General features: G+C 40.0%; 1 protein-coding gene and 1 long non-coding RNA gene across 3 annotated transcripts; both read right to left on the bottom strand.

The window, feature by feature from the left end:
• Positions 1 to 2,367, bottom strand: LOC112841919 (uncharacterized). 2 transcript variants are annotated; one of them, XR_003213396.1, is made up of 5 exons: positions 2,084 to 2,367; positions 1,784 to 1,891; positions 380 to 526; positions 160 to 263; positions 1 to 60 (listed from the first exon to the last, which is right to left on the bottom strand). It is a non-coding gene; the product is annotated as an uncharacterized LOC112841919 (long non-coding RNA). The 2 variants fall into 2 exon arrangements; XR_003213395.1 differs by having other exon boundaries at positions 160 to 526.
• Positions 2,368 to 2,378: 11 nt separating this feature from the next.
• On the bottom strand, positions 2,379 to 11,917 carry LOC109205088 (uncharacterized). Its single transcript, XM_025898759.1, has 9 exons — positions 11,516 to 11,917; positions 10,546 to 10,574; positions 7,024 to 10,106; positions 6,363 to 6,498; positions 4,470 to 4,622; positions 4,131 to 4,313; positions 2,770 to 3,503; positions 2,506 to 2,676; positions 2,379 to 2,393 (listed from the first exon to the last, which is right to left on the bottom strand). Exons 3-9 carry the CDS (start codon positions 9,118 to 9,120, stop codon positions 2,379 to 2,381), a joined length of 3,489 nt encoding a protein of 1,162 aa, XP_025754544.1. The 5' UTR covers positions 9,121 to 10,106; positions 10,546 to 10,574; positions 11,516 to 11,917.
• Positions 11,918 to 13,057: the final 1,140 nt, after the last annotated feature.

Genomic DNA, 13,057 nt, shown 5'->3' with positions numbered 1-13,057 from the left:
CCTGTCATCCGGCCAGTGTTTGATGTGTGGCAAGCAGCACAGAAGCAGGATAGCTGAGGACTTTAAAAGAAGAGCAGAAAACAGGAACATATGTAGTTGTAAATGTAAATACCGGTGATACTTGTCAAAAGGAATAAAATAATGAAAATGTTAACTTACACACTCATTTAAGGAGGATCTTGACACTGCACAGAGGAGGCACAGTCAGTCTGACAATGATGGTGATCTCCAGTGATGTTTTCCTGCAGAAACATTCCTGCCGACTGGCCATATGATCCAGAGTAGTTGGTTTGTAATGAACAGAAAGGTGTATATGTTAGGTAGTGTGCACTTAGAGCTGGTCCTAAGAAACAAACACATCCTGTAATAAACTGAATACCTTTAGTAGTGCTGCTGCAAATATAAAGCCCTTCTATCATGTGTGGTTTCAAAGAAGGTGTTTTGGAGGCTCAGTCACAGAAACTGTGCAGTCTGTTCAGTCTTGAGTGTCTCAGCTCTGAAGGGGATGGATCACAGAGGGAAACACCTGAGTAGAGACATTAAAATACACTCAACATAACACTCCTAAGGTCAAGTGAAAACACAATTTAAACACTTTACAAAGAATTAATACATGTTTTCATGGAATAATGTCATTAACCCTTTTTGTTGTGAGTAAATCTCACCAACTGCTTGTGGGACAAGCTAGAAGGAGGACTTATCACAGAATGTCTCCTGTGCTCCAGATGTGAAGTCTCACGCTCTGATCGTACGGCGATGAAGATGGTGATGATGAAGCCTCTCTGATCTGTGGCATTACAGTTTCTGGCTGCTATGTGCTTCACACTGTTGGATTTTACATGTGAAGCTTGGAGAAGACACAGGAGGACTGTGTCTCTCTTGAAAAGAAAAAAAGAAAAAAAGAAACCTAACAACCTCCCACCGCACCCCCACCCCCATTCAACTCCCACCTACCCACTCCACTCAACTCCCCAGCCTCACACCATCCAATGTCTATACAAATGTAGGGTATCAGCTGGTAACAAAAAGCAAGTGTAACATATGTAGTACATATGTGACACTGCTGAAACATTTCTGGCCAGAAATCCAGAAATGTGCAGTTATCAGCCAGTGCATTTATCAACCCAGACCCAGACCCACCCTGATAAATGCACTGGCTGAAACACGATAAAAGCTCATAAAAATGTATGTTTCATTGAAAGATTTGTCCAAAAATATAATCATATACTTTTGAAAAAGTTTAAAGATTATAACAAACTGAAATCAATAACATTTTTGTAAATATTATTTCAAAATAGAGGCACAGATAAACTGGCTTAACTGTCATTATTGCTGTAATTAGGTTTTTCTTTTTTTCCTTTTTCTTTTTTTTTTAAAAAAAGCAACCTTTAGTCATTGTTGTTCTCTCAGAAACAATGAAGAAGCTGTTGAACATTTATGTGTTGTGTGGGCAATCCTCTGGTCCACCCTCCCTCCCTCCCAGCCACAGTGAGACTGGGGCAGCCTGAAAGGATTTTGAAGCCTGGCTGCAGAGGATATGCCTACACTGTTCGTTTTAAACTGCTATATTTGATTTTTCTGACATTCATAGATTACTGATTTTTAGATTTTCTGTAATAAATAAAATTGTCATATTTTACTGATATCATTACTTTATTCATTTAATTGTATTTTATGTAAAAAGAATTCAAACATTATACTGCAATGCAGGGCGTTTTTCTTAAGTCAACTTTTAAATATCGCTCTACTTTCTTAAGTCATTCAAAAATATAAAATTACTTACTGTAGTCAAAGATCTAGATCATGAATCATCACAGGACAATGCACAGTATACAGGGTCATGGTAACTATGGTAGGTCTTCATGACTCCAGAATGGAGACATCGCTCTGGCTGAGAAATGAAAATAAGGTCAAGCAGTGTGTTCTTCTCTGTAGTAGGGGCAGTGATGACCTGTGCGTATCCCCTAGACTCAAACAGCTCCAGGATTGGTTTATTTGCACTGGATAAAACATTCTCATTAAAATCACCACAAACTATGATGGGATGACAGTCCATGATCTCTAATGAGTCTAATAGGCTTACCAGGTTTTTCAGGAATGGCCTCAGAGTGTAGTCTGGAGGTCTGTATACAACTGCAATCAGTGCACTGACTGGTGCTTCAACCTTTAAAGCCAGAAATTCAAGGTCAGTTACATTATGGATGTACTGTTTTTCATGCACTTTAATGTCACTTTTCACATAAACAGCAACTCCACCACCACTTCTGTTTGCCATCTGGGGAAAGTTTGTGTAGGACAGGTGTCTGTTGCGTTTGAACAAATTGTAATTTTCCAAGTGGAGACTCTCTGCGACAAAAGAGCCCGCAGGTGTGTTTCTGTTAGGCACAAAACATCTGCTAGACAGAATTCATGGTGACTCTTGATGTCATTAATGTGAGCTGGCAGTCCCTCTGTATTATGATGAACAATGGTGAAAACCTCTGACCTGCTCAGTGTTTTTCTCACGTGTAGAAGAGGCATCATGTCATCAAGGTTGGCTTGTCTCATGTTCTCAAGCGCTGCAGTGATTTCTGGGTTGGTGAATATTTTTTTCTCCTCCATATCAAGAAGATACAGTCCACTGAGAGACGTCACTCTACTGACAGCTACGTAGGCCATGCCGGGCTCAAAAATGCTCTTAAGAGAGACAACAGCTGATGTGGTTGTCATACCCTGTACCTTATGTATTGTACATGCAAAGGCCAGCTTTACTGGGAACTGTCTTCGTACCACTCCTTTCTGCTTTAGATTCTCCTCTGCTCTCTCAATGTACACCATGTCGTCTGCTGGTGTGCAGTTATTCTTTCCAGATGTCTCATTATCCATTTTAAGTCCAAGCTTGATGATGTGTTGGTCATTTTCAGAGTAAACTACTCTAAGTAGTTTTCCAAAAGCTCCATTAACCAAACCATTTTGTATGTCAATGTTTCTGGTGAGCATGACACGAGCTCCTTCTGCAACTTTCAGTGTGTCTGGTAACTCGTTTTTACCTCCTTTGAATGGTCTGTCTTGAAGTGCCATTCTGCCAGTTCTAGGATCCTTTCTATAATCATCTGCATGGATGTCAATGATATGAGTATGGAGCAGAGCCAGTGTTGCAGAGTTGTGTGCATCCACTTCTTTATTAGTTGCAAAAATGTGCAACGCATCAGTCGGACAAAGGGCTGGTTCAGTTATGGCCTGTGACAACAAATCTCTATCTGCTTCGCAAAGCTCATCCAACTTTCCTTTCACACGGATTCTGTTCAGCATCTCAGCAAAGACAACATCATCTTTCTGACGCATAATCTCAGTCAGAGTGATCATCTGAAAATGCTCCCGCCACAGGTCGATCTCGGACGGGTCGTGCACACAGAGCGGTTTAGACTGTCGCACTGGGGGTAGCTGATAGAAGTCTCCAACAGCAATGACTGACATGCCTCCAAAGGGTCTCCGAGTCCCTTTGATCTGTTTGAGTCTTGCATCTACATATGCAAAGAGATGTCTTGACACCATAGACACTTCGTCAATGACGATTATTTCAGCATTCAAAAGTTCTGATCTGACTTCATCCAGCTGATTGCCAAGTCCCTGAATGGGAGGTTTTAAGCTTCTCGGGAGCTTGAGAAGAGAATGCAGTGTTGTTCCAGAAATGTTAAATGCTGCAGTCCCAGTGAAAGCAGTTAACAGGACAGTGGGTTTTGATATGTCAACGTCGTCTGCATATCTGGGCACTTTGCTCAGTATCTTAGATGCTTCTGAGTAGATGCATTTGATAAGATGTGATTTTCCTGTTCCAGCACCACCATTAATATAAAAGAAAAACTGCTCTGGATTTAGAGCACAGACTCTTTTAATGCACCAGTCTCTAACTGCATAAAATATGCAGGCTTGCTTCTTATTCAGATTCTGAAACATCTGACGTAACAACGTGGGATCAATAGCAGGGGGTTCCCTGATGGCTCTGACTTCTGTTGAAGCATCAGCCTGACGGCTGTAGTCAGGCACATCTTCCTGTTCATTTTCATTGTCTCGCTCTCTTTCTTGTTCAACAAGTGGCAACCTTACGAGATCTGATTCAGGTGCCAGATTACACCATTCATCAGTCATACCTCTGTTCTGTTCATATTCCTCAACAGCGCTCTCGATCTCCTCACTGTTTTTCTCATATTTCTCTCTGTTTCTTTTGACAATGTGTTGCACGTACTCAAGACGGTCAGTACCTGGTAGCTGTACACAGCCAGCACCATAGAAAGCCTGATAGGTTGGCAAAGATGGTGTTTTCAGTTCGTGGTCTGAACGATGAGGAAGGTACAGTTTAAGCAGTCTTCCGTAATATTGCTCTGGATGTTTTTCTTGTGAGCAGCGGTGAAATCTGATGATAGCAGGCTTATCATTTTTGCGCCTTTGCACAAATCCCATCTCATTGAGAAGGGGCAAAACATCTTTACCTTTTGTCTGTTGGCCATAGACAATCCTGCAAGTAGCAGCAAAGTCTGCCATGCACATCTCCTCATACTCTGGTGTTTCAGGTCTGGCTTTGTATTTGTCATTCAAAGATGTCATCCAAACATTGGAAGACTCAGGTGTTGTGTTGTCCAGAACTGACAGGGGACGACTCATTTTCACAGGATTATCATCTGTTGGTATGAATATTACAGCACGTGAACATTGCTTCATGTGAAGACCACATGCACGAGCAACACACTCCTGTGCACTGATCTCTCGCTTCTTTGAATATGCCTGCATGACGGCTCTCATTTCATCGCACTCATTTACACTGTCCTTATGGGAGTTCTCAATGACAGTTTTCAGGTACTCAGATAGCCCGCCCTCTTTTTTTGATATATATTTCATTAAATAATTTGCTGCACCGAAAGCATCTAGAACAAAGCTTATGTCGATATTACTGTTCCAGGCTTCAAGCAGATGTGGATTATAGCCGTTTATCCAAGAGTCTTTTGGATCACGCTTTAGTATGATCGTACTCCTTGTGTTCATTTTATTCAGGTATCTCTCATATTCTGCATGCGTCAGCTTGCATCGAGCCAAGAGCTGCTCTAAACTCATGGAAGCAGTTTCAGGTTCATTCAGCAGCTGGTTCAGTGGTCTGAGCTTGTTCTTTGCTGTTTCTACCTCCAGTTCATCATCCTCACTTGGTCTTGTGATCATTGTCTCATTGCAGGGTGGTTTGGGAAAACCAAAACGGCACCCAGAGCTTAAACTCCTAAAGCACGTCTTTGTGTGGTTCTTACTGTGTTTTTGCACTTCTGTTACTTTCTTGTACAGTTCAGGTTGTTTATGTGGATCAGGCAGCTGAGCTGTGATGTATTTGTTTATAAAATCAACAACAGTTTGATCATCATCCTCCTCAAACACAGGAGCACCTTCTACCCACAGGAGACAGTGTATGTGTGGGCTTCCTCTGTGCTGAAATTCAACTCTGTAAAAGTAGTCAATGACTTTGCCAAGTGGCTCTGCAGGAGATAAGAGTAAATCTCTGAATAATGCTTCAACTCTCTTGTCAAACATGCGCATTGTTGTGACAGGATTGCTCCTCAGGATGTCACACTTTGCTGACCAGTCGAGTCCTTCAAAATTGACTTGTTCACCTTGCTGCCTTGTTATTGCCTCAATCACTTCAGGCCAGCGCATTTCAGCAGCTGAAAATGTGCAAAAGAACGTGGGAGTTCCCAACTGTCTGATCATAGCAAAAAGATCTCTTGTTGTTTTCTCCCAATAGGCTGGGGTTCCTCTCAGAGGCTGCATGAATCTCACTGCATCTTTATTTTTCACCAGTTTCTCCACCTCATGTTTATCTTGTAACATGCCTGAGGTTATTTTTCTCCCATCTCTGGTCAAAGGCTTTGCCTTTCTTAACTGTATTGTCATGCTGGAAGTAGCCAAGTGTATTTCAGTCACAAACTGTGCAAAGAACAAATAGTTTGTGTCTCTGGCAAAACGATCATCAGTGCAGAAAAGTCTTGATTTGAAATACCCACTGGGGGATACTTTGATCAGCCTTCTTTCATCAAGTGTGTTTTGGCCTGTAGGAAACTGCACAGGGAAGGCCATGGCCTCCAGTTTAGGTGTTTTGAAAAAACTTATTGGATTGTTTCTCTCTGCAGGAGCAACAGAGTAGATTCCTTCACTGAAACATAATATTTCCTCAGCCACATCAGGGGGCTGCAAACAGGACTCAAGTGCAAAACCACCATTAGTCAGTCCATCTGCTTGCTCTGAATCATCTCTCATCTGCTCATGTGGTTGTTCACCATCACAGGGTAACATGTCAATATCCTGTTCATTTTTATTTTGTGCTTCACTCAGTGCATTTTTCTCACAGCTGTCAATTTCCATTAAATCAGCCTCATCATAATCGTCCTCATTCATGTTTTCATCATCCTCCTCCTCATCATCTTCATCAGGAAGTGTTGGGTCACACAGCTCAGCATCATCTCTGATGCTCACATCCTTATACTGTGGATGAATCTGCTTGAGTTTATGCAGTGCTTGCACAAGTTTAGACCAGCTTACAGTCTGAAACAGCTGATGACCTTTGTAAGACAAGCGTCTCTTCAGTTTTACTCTCATCACCTGAGAATTAATTCTCAATCGAGGCAATGCTTCAACAGTTTCCTGTACCTCTGATGGGACACAGACCACATTTCCTCTAATTGCTCTCTGCCTGCCTTTGGGAAGAGGAATAATCTTGGCAAATGGTATGCACTTGGCTATGAGATGTCTCTCCAGTATGTTGAGATCAGACAATTCAGGTGGAATATCAGCAAGATCCAGTTTATTGGCAACAGCAAGTGCTGGCATGGATCCATTTTTAAGATGATCGTGGCAGGTGTGACAAATCCACTCTCTCTTTCTCTCATCAGGCACATTGCACTGCTCAGTTCTGCAGTTTTCATCACAAACATGAACATACTTTCCTGTCAAACATGTTGCAACCACATGTGGGTTTTTGACATAATTTGACCTTGTGCAGGGTCGTACTTGGTTTGGAAATGAAGCCTTGAAACAGACAGTACATGGGTATGATGGTCCAACTTTGATTTGTGATTTGAACACCGATATGGCCTCGTTGATCACACTGTTGTCACTCTCTTGGGTTTGTCTGTTCACCCATCTGTATTCCCTTCTTATTTTCATGGCACATCTCATGTTGTGCATAATCCTGAATGCAAGATTACTTTGATACCTGTCTCGCATTAGTTGTTTCATCAGTTGTCTCTGTCTCTCTCTGAATTCTGGGTTTTCTCGATACCTTTTAGTGATGTAGCTTTTTTTCTCCTCTCTGAAATCAGTATTCTCACAGTAACGTCTTTTAATATATTGTTTTTGTTTTTGTCTAACTTTAGCATTCTCACAGTAGCGTCTTTTAACATATTGTTGTTGTTTCTTTCTGAATTCTTCATTCTCACAGTAACGTCTTTTAACATACTGTTGTTGTTTCTTTCTGAATTCAGCATTCGCATGGTAACGTCTTTTAACATACTGTTGTTTTTTCTGTCTAACTTCAGGATTGTTTTTATATGCCTCGCTTGTGCAAGATTTTTTCTTTTCTTTGTAATCTTTATTTGAAGCATACTTTTGTCGTTCTTTCCTTTTTTGGTTTTCTTTTCTCTGATTTCTGGGTTTCTCTGATGCCATTAATCTTCTTTTCATTTTGTGCCTTTGTTGTTTATTAACTTTTTTCAGTTTTTGTAAAACTATATCAGAAAGATCACAGGCAGCAACATTTGTTATTGCAGCATTTGATTGACATGAAAAAGCATCCCTTGATGGAAGGAAACTTAATTCACTGCATAGTTCTTCAGTTGGTATATTAGGAGGTTCATTCTGATCTTCATATGATGTGAACTGAGTCATGTGGACTTCTTTTTGTTTCACCAGTGGCGTACAAATGGACATTTGACAAAAGATGTTCTCAGTCAGATCAGTGATTGTATTTCTCCTTGGAGTAGAGGAGTTTGCTTCATCAACAGTTGTATCAGAGTGAGTAGGTGCCACAGCAGTGGCAGCTGTTGGTCTGCAGACTGTGTCTGTGATAGTATCACTCAGGTTGACTGTGCTCATACTGTAGAATTGCACAGGCTTCAGCTCATAGTTACAAAAAGGTGATATCTCCATCATTTCATAAGAATCTTGGAGCCTCTTAATCATGTCACTGAGGAGTGTGAATTTGAGCATCAGAGCTGTACCACGATTACGTGACTGTAGTGGTAGAGGAAGACCACAGGCTGTTCTGGAGTGTGGATCAAAGAAACCATATTTGCCTGATGTGGATCTGAACACTGCGATACACAATCCACTCATAATCAGTAAGGCATACTGCACATCTGACAACAGGCAGCTCAGTCCTGCTTCAAAGCTGAGAAAGGTATCTACTGCTTCTTCTGGAGGTTCTTCAAATGTCCCATACCGGGAAGGCTGTGTCATGTCGACATGATACATAGACCTGCGAGCATAAACTTTGTCTGGCAGCTCATCGGTTGCCAAATGAATATTTTTAGGAAATCTTTTCTTGGCCTCTTTGTACATCACATCACCTTTATCCAAGACCAGATTAAGGTCAGCTGTAGTCATGTTTTCATTCTCATGAAGGAATGCAAGAAATGTGAGTGAGTTACATGTGCACTGCTTGTTTCTGGAGTCTCCATATTTACGATGTGCCTGGCTGTGAGATGCACAGACATGTGTTACAGAGGGCTGGTTTTCAAGGTTCACTGTTTCTGCATGAGATGGTCCTGCCACATCAGTGTGACGGCAACTTTTCACAACATCAGCATAACCCACCTGTGGGGTACTTGACACCTTATGTTGGTCTCTATGATATACCTGATGTTCATTAAATTCATGCTGCAGTCCACTCTTTACAGCATCCGCATAGGATACCTGTTGTACATGTGCAGGAACATGTTGACCTGCCCGTTTGACACCATCAGCATTGGTCTTTGCAGACACACAGTCTTCTGCAGAGCTCTGAGGAAAATCATACTCAGCTTGTTCACATGTTGGTACTTTGTGAAACTCATGGAACTTCTTCCAGCGTTGTTTTGCAGCTTGTGACTTTTTCTGCTTTTTTGGCATTTTTACACACCTTTAAGTGTTTCTGTTAGTCTTTAGAAAATATATTCAAAAAATAAGAGTGGCACACACCAGGAGATGTTTTCTTTCTCTTTATAGTTCAGTTTTTATTTCTCAAAAACAATGTCTTTGTTTGTTTGACAGTTTGTTCTTCAGTCGAGAGAATATTATGCACTCTCTTTATTGGCTTGGCACAATTTAGCAACAAGCCCAGAATGAAAAACAGGTAGAGAGAAAATCTAGAAGAGAGAACAGGCAGAGCAGGAGAGACACGGCTTGTAAATCAAAATAAAACCGTGAATTAGAGTTTTCTCTGTTCAGTTTGTTCTCAGGGTAGAGGCAATATATGCACTCTTTATTGCTTTAATGGCTTGGCATTTTTCAGCAGCAAGCCAAGAGTGAAAAACAGGTAGAGAGAAAATTTAGCAGAGAGAACAGGCAGAGCAGGAGAGACACGGCTTGGAAATCAAACCGCAGAGTTTTCTTTGTTTGTTCTCAGGTAGAGGCAATATGCACTCTTTATTGCTTTAATGGCTTGGCATTTTTCAGCAGCAAGCCAAGAGTGAAAAACAGGTAGAGAGAAAATTTAGAAGAGAGAACAGACAGAGCAGGAAAGACACGGCTGGGAAATCCCAATTAACCGTGAATTAGATTTTCTTTGTTTGTTCAGTTTGTTCATAGGTTGAGGCAAAATATGCACTCTTTATTGCTTTATTGGCTTGTGCATTTTTCAGCAGCAAACCAAAGAGTGAAAAACAGGTAGAGAGAAAATTTAGCAGAGAGAACAGACAGAGCAGGAGAGACACGGCTTTGAAATCAAACCGCAATAAGATTCTTGGTTTGGCAAAATTTCTCACAAACCACAGGGTGAAATACAGATGGAAAGAAGGCAGAGACAACAGGTGGAGCAGGACAGAGGATAGAGGGGATGGGGGGTTGGGATGTGAGACAGAAGACTGGAGATCTCGTCCTTGTTCTTCTTCTGCACACTGTGAACAAAAAAGAAGAAAAAAATAATAATTTTATTAAAATGATATCACATGTTAATTGTATGAACTAATTGTGACTACTGAAACAGGACAAAACAAATATTCAAGCTAAACTGTTGTGGCTGCCATGTGCAAAAAATTATTAATCTAAAAAAGTTGGGTATTTTTTAGAATAATAATTATCTAATTCAATTCAATAATAAAATTTTTAAATAAAAATATAAATGAGTGAATCGTTAAATAATCACATGTAGTGTGACTACAAAAATGTACGAAAAAAATATTTTAGCCCAATTGTTAAGCTGCACTTATGTGTATTTATTATAAAATTGTGTTTAAAAGGTCTAGCACAAAGTTTGAACCCATCACTTTACAGCTTATATTAGTCAGATTATCTTTTTATTTTGGTCTACTTCTCTTGCAGTATGTGCACACCTACCAGTCAAAGCACAGATGTCAGTCAGGTTCCTGAAAGTGTAAGACGAGAAATAATGTTAGTTGTCTGTACAGTATTATCAGACTATCAACAGAAATACAAAGCCCACACGACATGATACACTGAACTTATAGTCAGCAGGTTAATTATAGAGTAATATAGCACACCAGCTGACACAGCAGTCATTTTATAATTCAAACTAATTAACTGAAGTATTTCCACTTATATAAGGCTACTGTTAGACTGCTGCTAGCCTTAGCATTGCTGCTAGCGCTAGTATTGCTGCTATCATTAGCATTGCTGCTAGCGTTAGCATTCCTGCTAGCAGCAGTGCTAACACTAGCACTCTTACTGTTAAAACTGAGCCACAGTGGCAATAATAAAGCTCATTTGTTACTTTTGTCTCACTGACTGCCAATAACTATCACAGGAATATCACAGGAATACTCTTTTTGACAGTTAACAACCACTAAGGCTAGTGTTAGCACTAAGGCTAGTATTAGCATTGTTGCTAGCATTAGCATTGCTGCTAGCATTAGCATTCCTGCTAGCGTTAGCATTCCTGCTAGCAGCAGTGCTAACACTAGCACTCTTACTGTTAAAACTGAGCCACAGTGGCAATAATAAAGCTCATTTGTTACTTTTGTCTCACTGACTGCCAATAACTATCACAGGAATATCACAGGAATACTCTTTTTGACAGTTAACAACCACTAAGGCTAGTGTTAGCACTAAGGCTAGTATTAGCATTGTTGCTAGCATTAGCATTGACGCTAGCATTAGCACTGCTACTAACAGCAAAATGTCATAAACCTATATAAATAATAGTGAAGGTTATTCTTTTTTTTTGCTTTCTTTATTGTTTGAACTCTGTTGAACTTTAAAAGGACTTGTTATGTGAGTTTAATTGTCAAACATGTATTTTTACCATCATAAAAATAAAACAGTGCAATACTGAGTGTTTTGTACTTACCACAGCAGAGAGCAAAGCGGAATGACGACAGTTGGTCCCGTGATGGGTTAAAAACAAATGAGGCGTTCAGGTGGTGCTTGGAAATTTGACCATCAGTTTGAAGAGCAATAATGAGCATATACATGTCTGTGTGTTGGTCTGTGTGTGTGAGACAGAGAGAAAGAGGGAAAAAAATACACTAGACTCATCAGTACAAATTGGTACTTTGAGTGAGTATAAGCAAATGAGTGACAAACAGAGAAAGAGGGCAAATGGCATTAAATGAGCAAATAAAAAGTATATCATCTTGAACTGTTTTGTGGGTTTTATTTTAAGACTACTTTAAGTGTGTTAGTGGGGGGATAAACTATACAGACTATAAACAGAGACATTAAATGAGATTAGATTAGTTAAAAGTTAAAATGTGGGAAAATCAACTACAGACAGGTAAATGCTGTGAGTTTTAATTATCCAGTCAGAAAAGATTATTTTAAAGTCATCAACTGACTCCAACTGCCCAGATCTGAAAAACCACTGTGTAGAAGACAAGTCCACCACTAAACTATAAGGTTGAATTTAACAGGCCAATCACAATGGTCTACTTAGTTGGGATATTAATCTGTGGCAAAACCCTGTCAAATCTGTCTTATTGTACCTATTGAAAAAGTTAATCTTACTACAACTGCTTAGATGCAACAGACATTTTTAGGTTTAACCATGGCAGAGTGAGAGACAGAACTCGTTAAGCAGGCAGGTGTGAGCCTGGTTGCTATAGTGATTGCACCCAATGGCTCCACACACAGGCACACAGACATGCACCTCACTTGTGCTGCTTAAAATGAACAGAAAAGTCAGCCGAAAACAAATCCTTCCCAAATGAAAAGTAAAAGTCGCATTGACAAAATTCTTTCACCGTGAGCAGCAGCAATGTCTAGTCTACTGAATTCTCAGTTTTCATAACTGTGGAGTTTATTATATTGACGTGGTGACAGTGTAAAGACAGCCCGTACTTCTGGTTTTCAAACGAAGAGAGTGCATTTTCTGAAGAAACTGCAGTGTGAATGCTTGAATCTGAATGTATGCACTGAAATGAATTAATTGCTGAATTTTAAGTTAAAAATAATTTTAAGTTAAAAATAAAAATGTTGAATGAGCTGGAAAATACAGAGTTTTTAACCTGAAAACAAAAGTGCAGAACTTTTGAAAGCTGATGTTCACGCAGAACAAGTTGGAAAAGAGCTGAAAAGTTTTTAAATTAAAATTTGGAAAACCTAAGAAATGAGAACAGAAAATTTAGAGTCAGAAAACATCTGAATGAATATTAAAAGTTCATATTCTTTGAATCACTGAATGACTAAAGTGTAATCCCTCCACTTGGATCCACACACTTTTAAAGGTTTACATCTCTGAGCTTTGAAAGACATGCTGGTGGAAAGAGAACAACGATGGCTTAGTTTTGAGGGTAAAATGATGGCTGTAGAGCAAACACTGTGGACACAGCAGCAGTTGAAACAGAAATGTTTAAGATGAATCTTGGCACAGTGAGAGACAGCTCGTTAGGCA

Source organism: Oreochromis niloticus, linkage group LG2 (assembly GCF_001858045.2).
Source record: "Oreochromis niloticus isolate F11D_XX linkage group LG2, O_niloticus_UMD_NMBU, whole genome shotgun sequence".
Taxonomy (NCBI): Eukaryota; Metazoa; Chordata; class Actinopteri; order Cichliformes; family Cichlidae; genus Oreochromis; species Oreochromis niloticus.
Note: the sequence above shows the minus strand (reverse complement) of the source record. Positions and strands in the feature narration are given on the sequence as shown.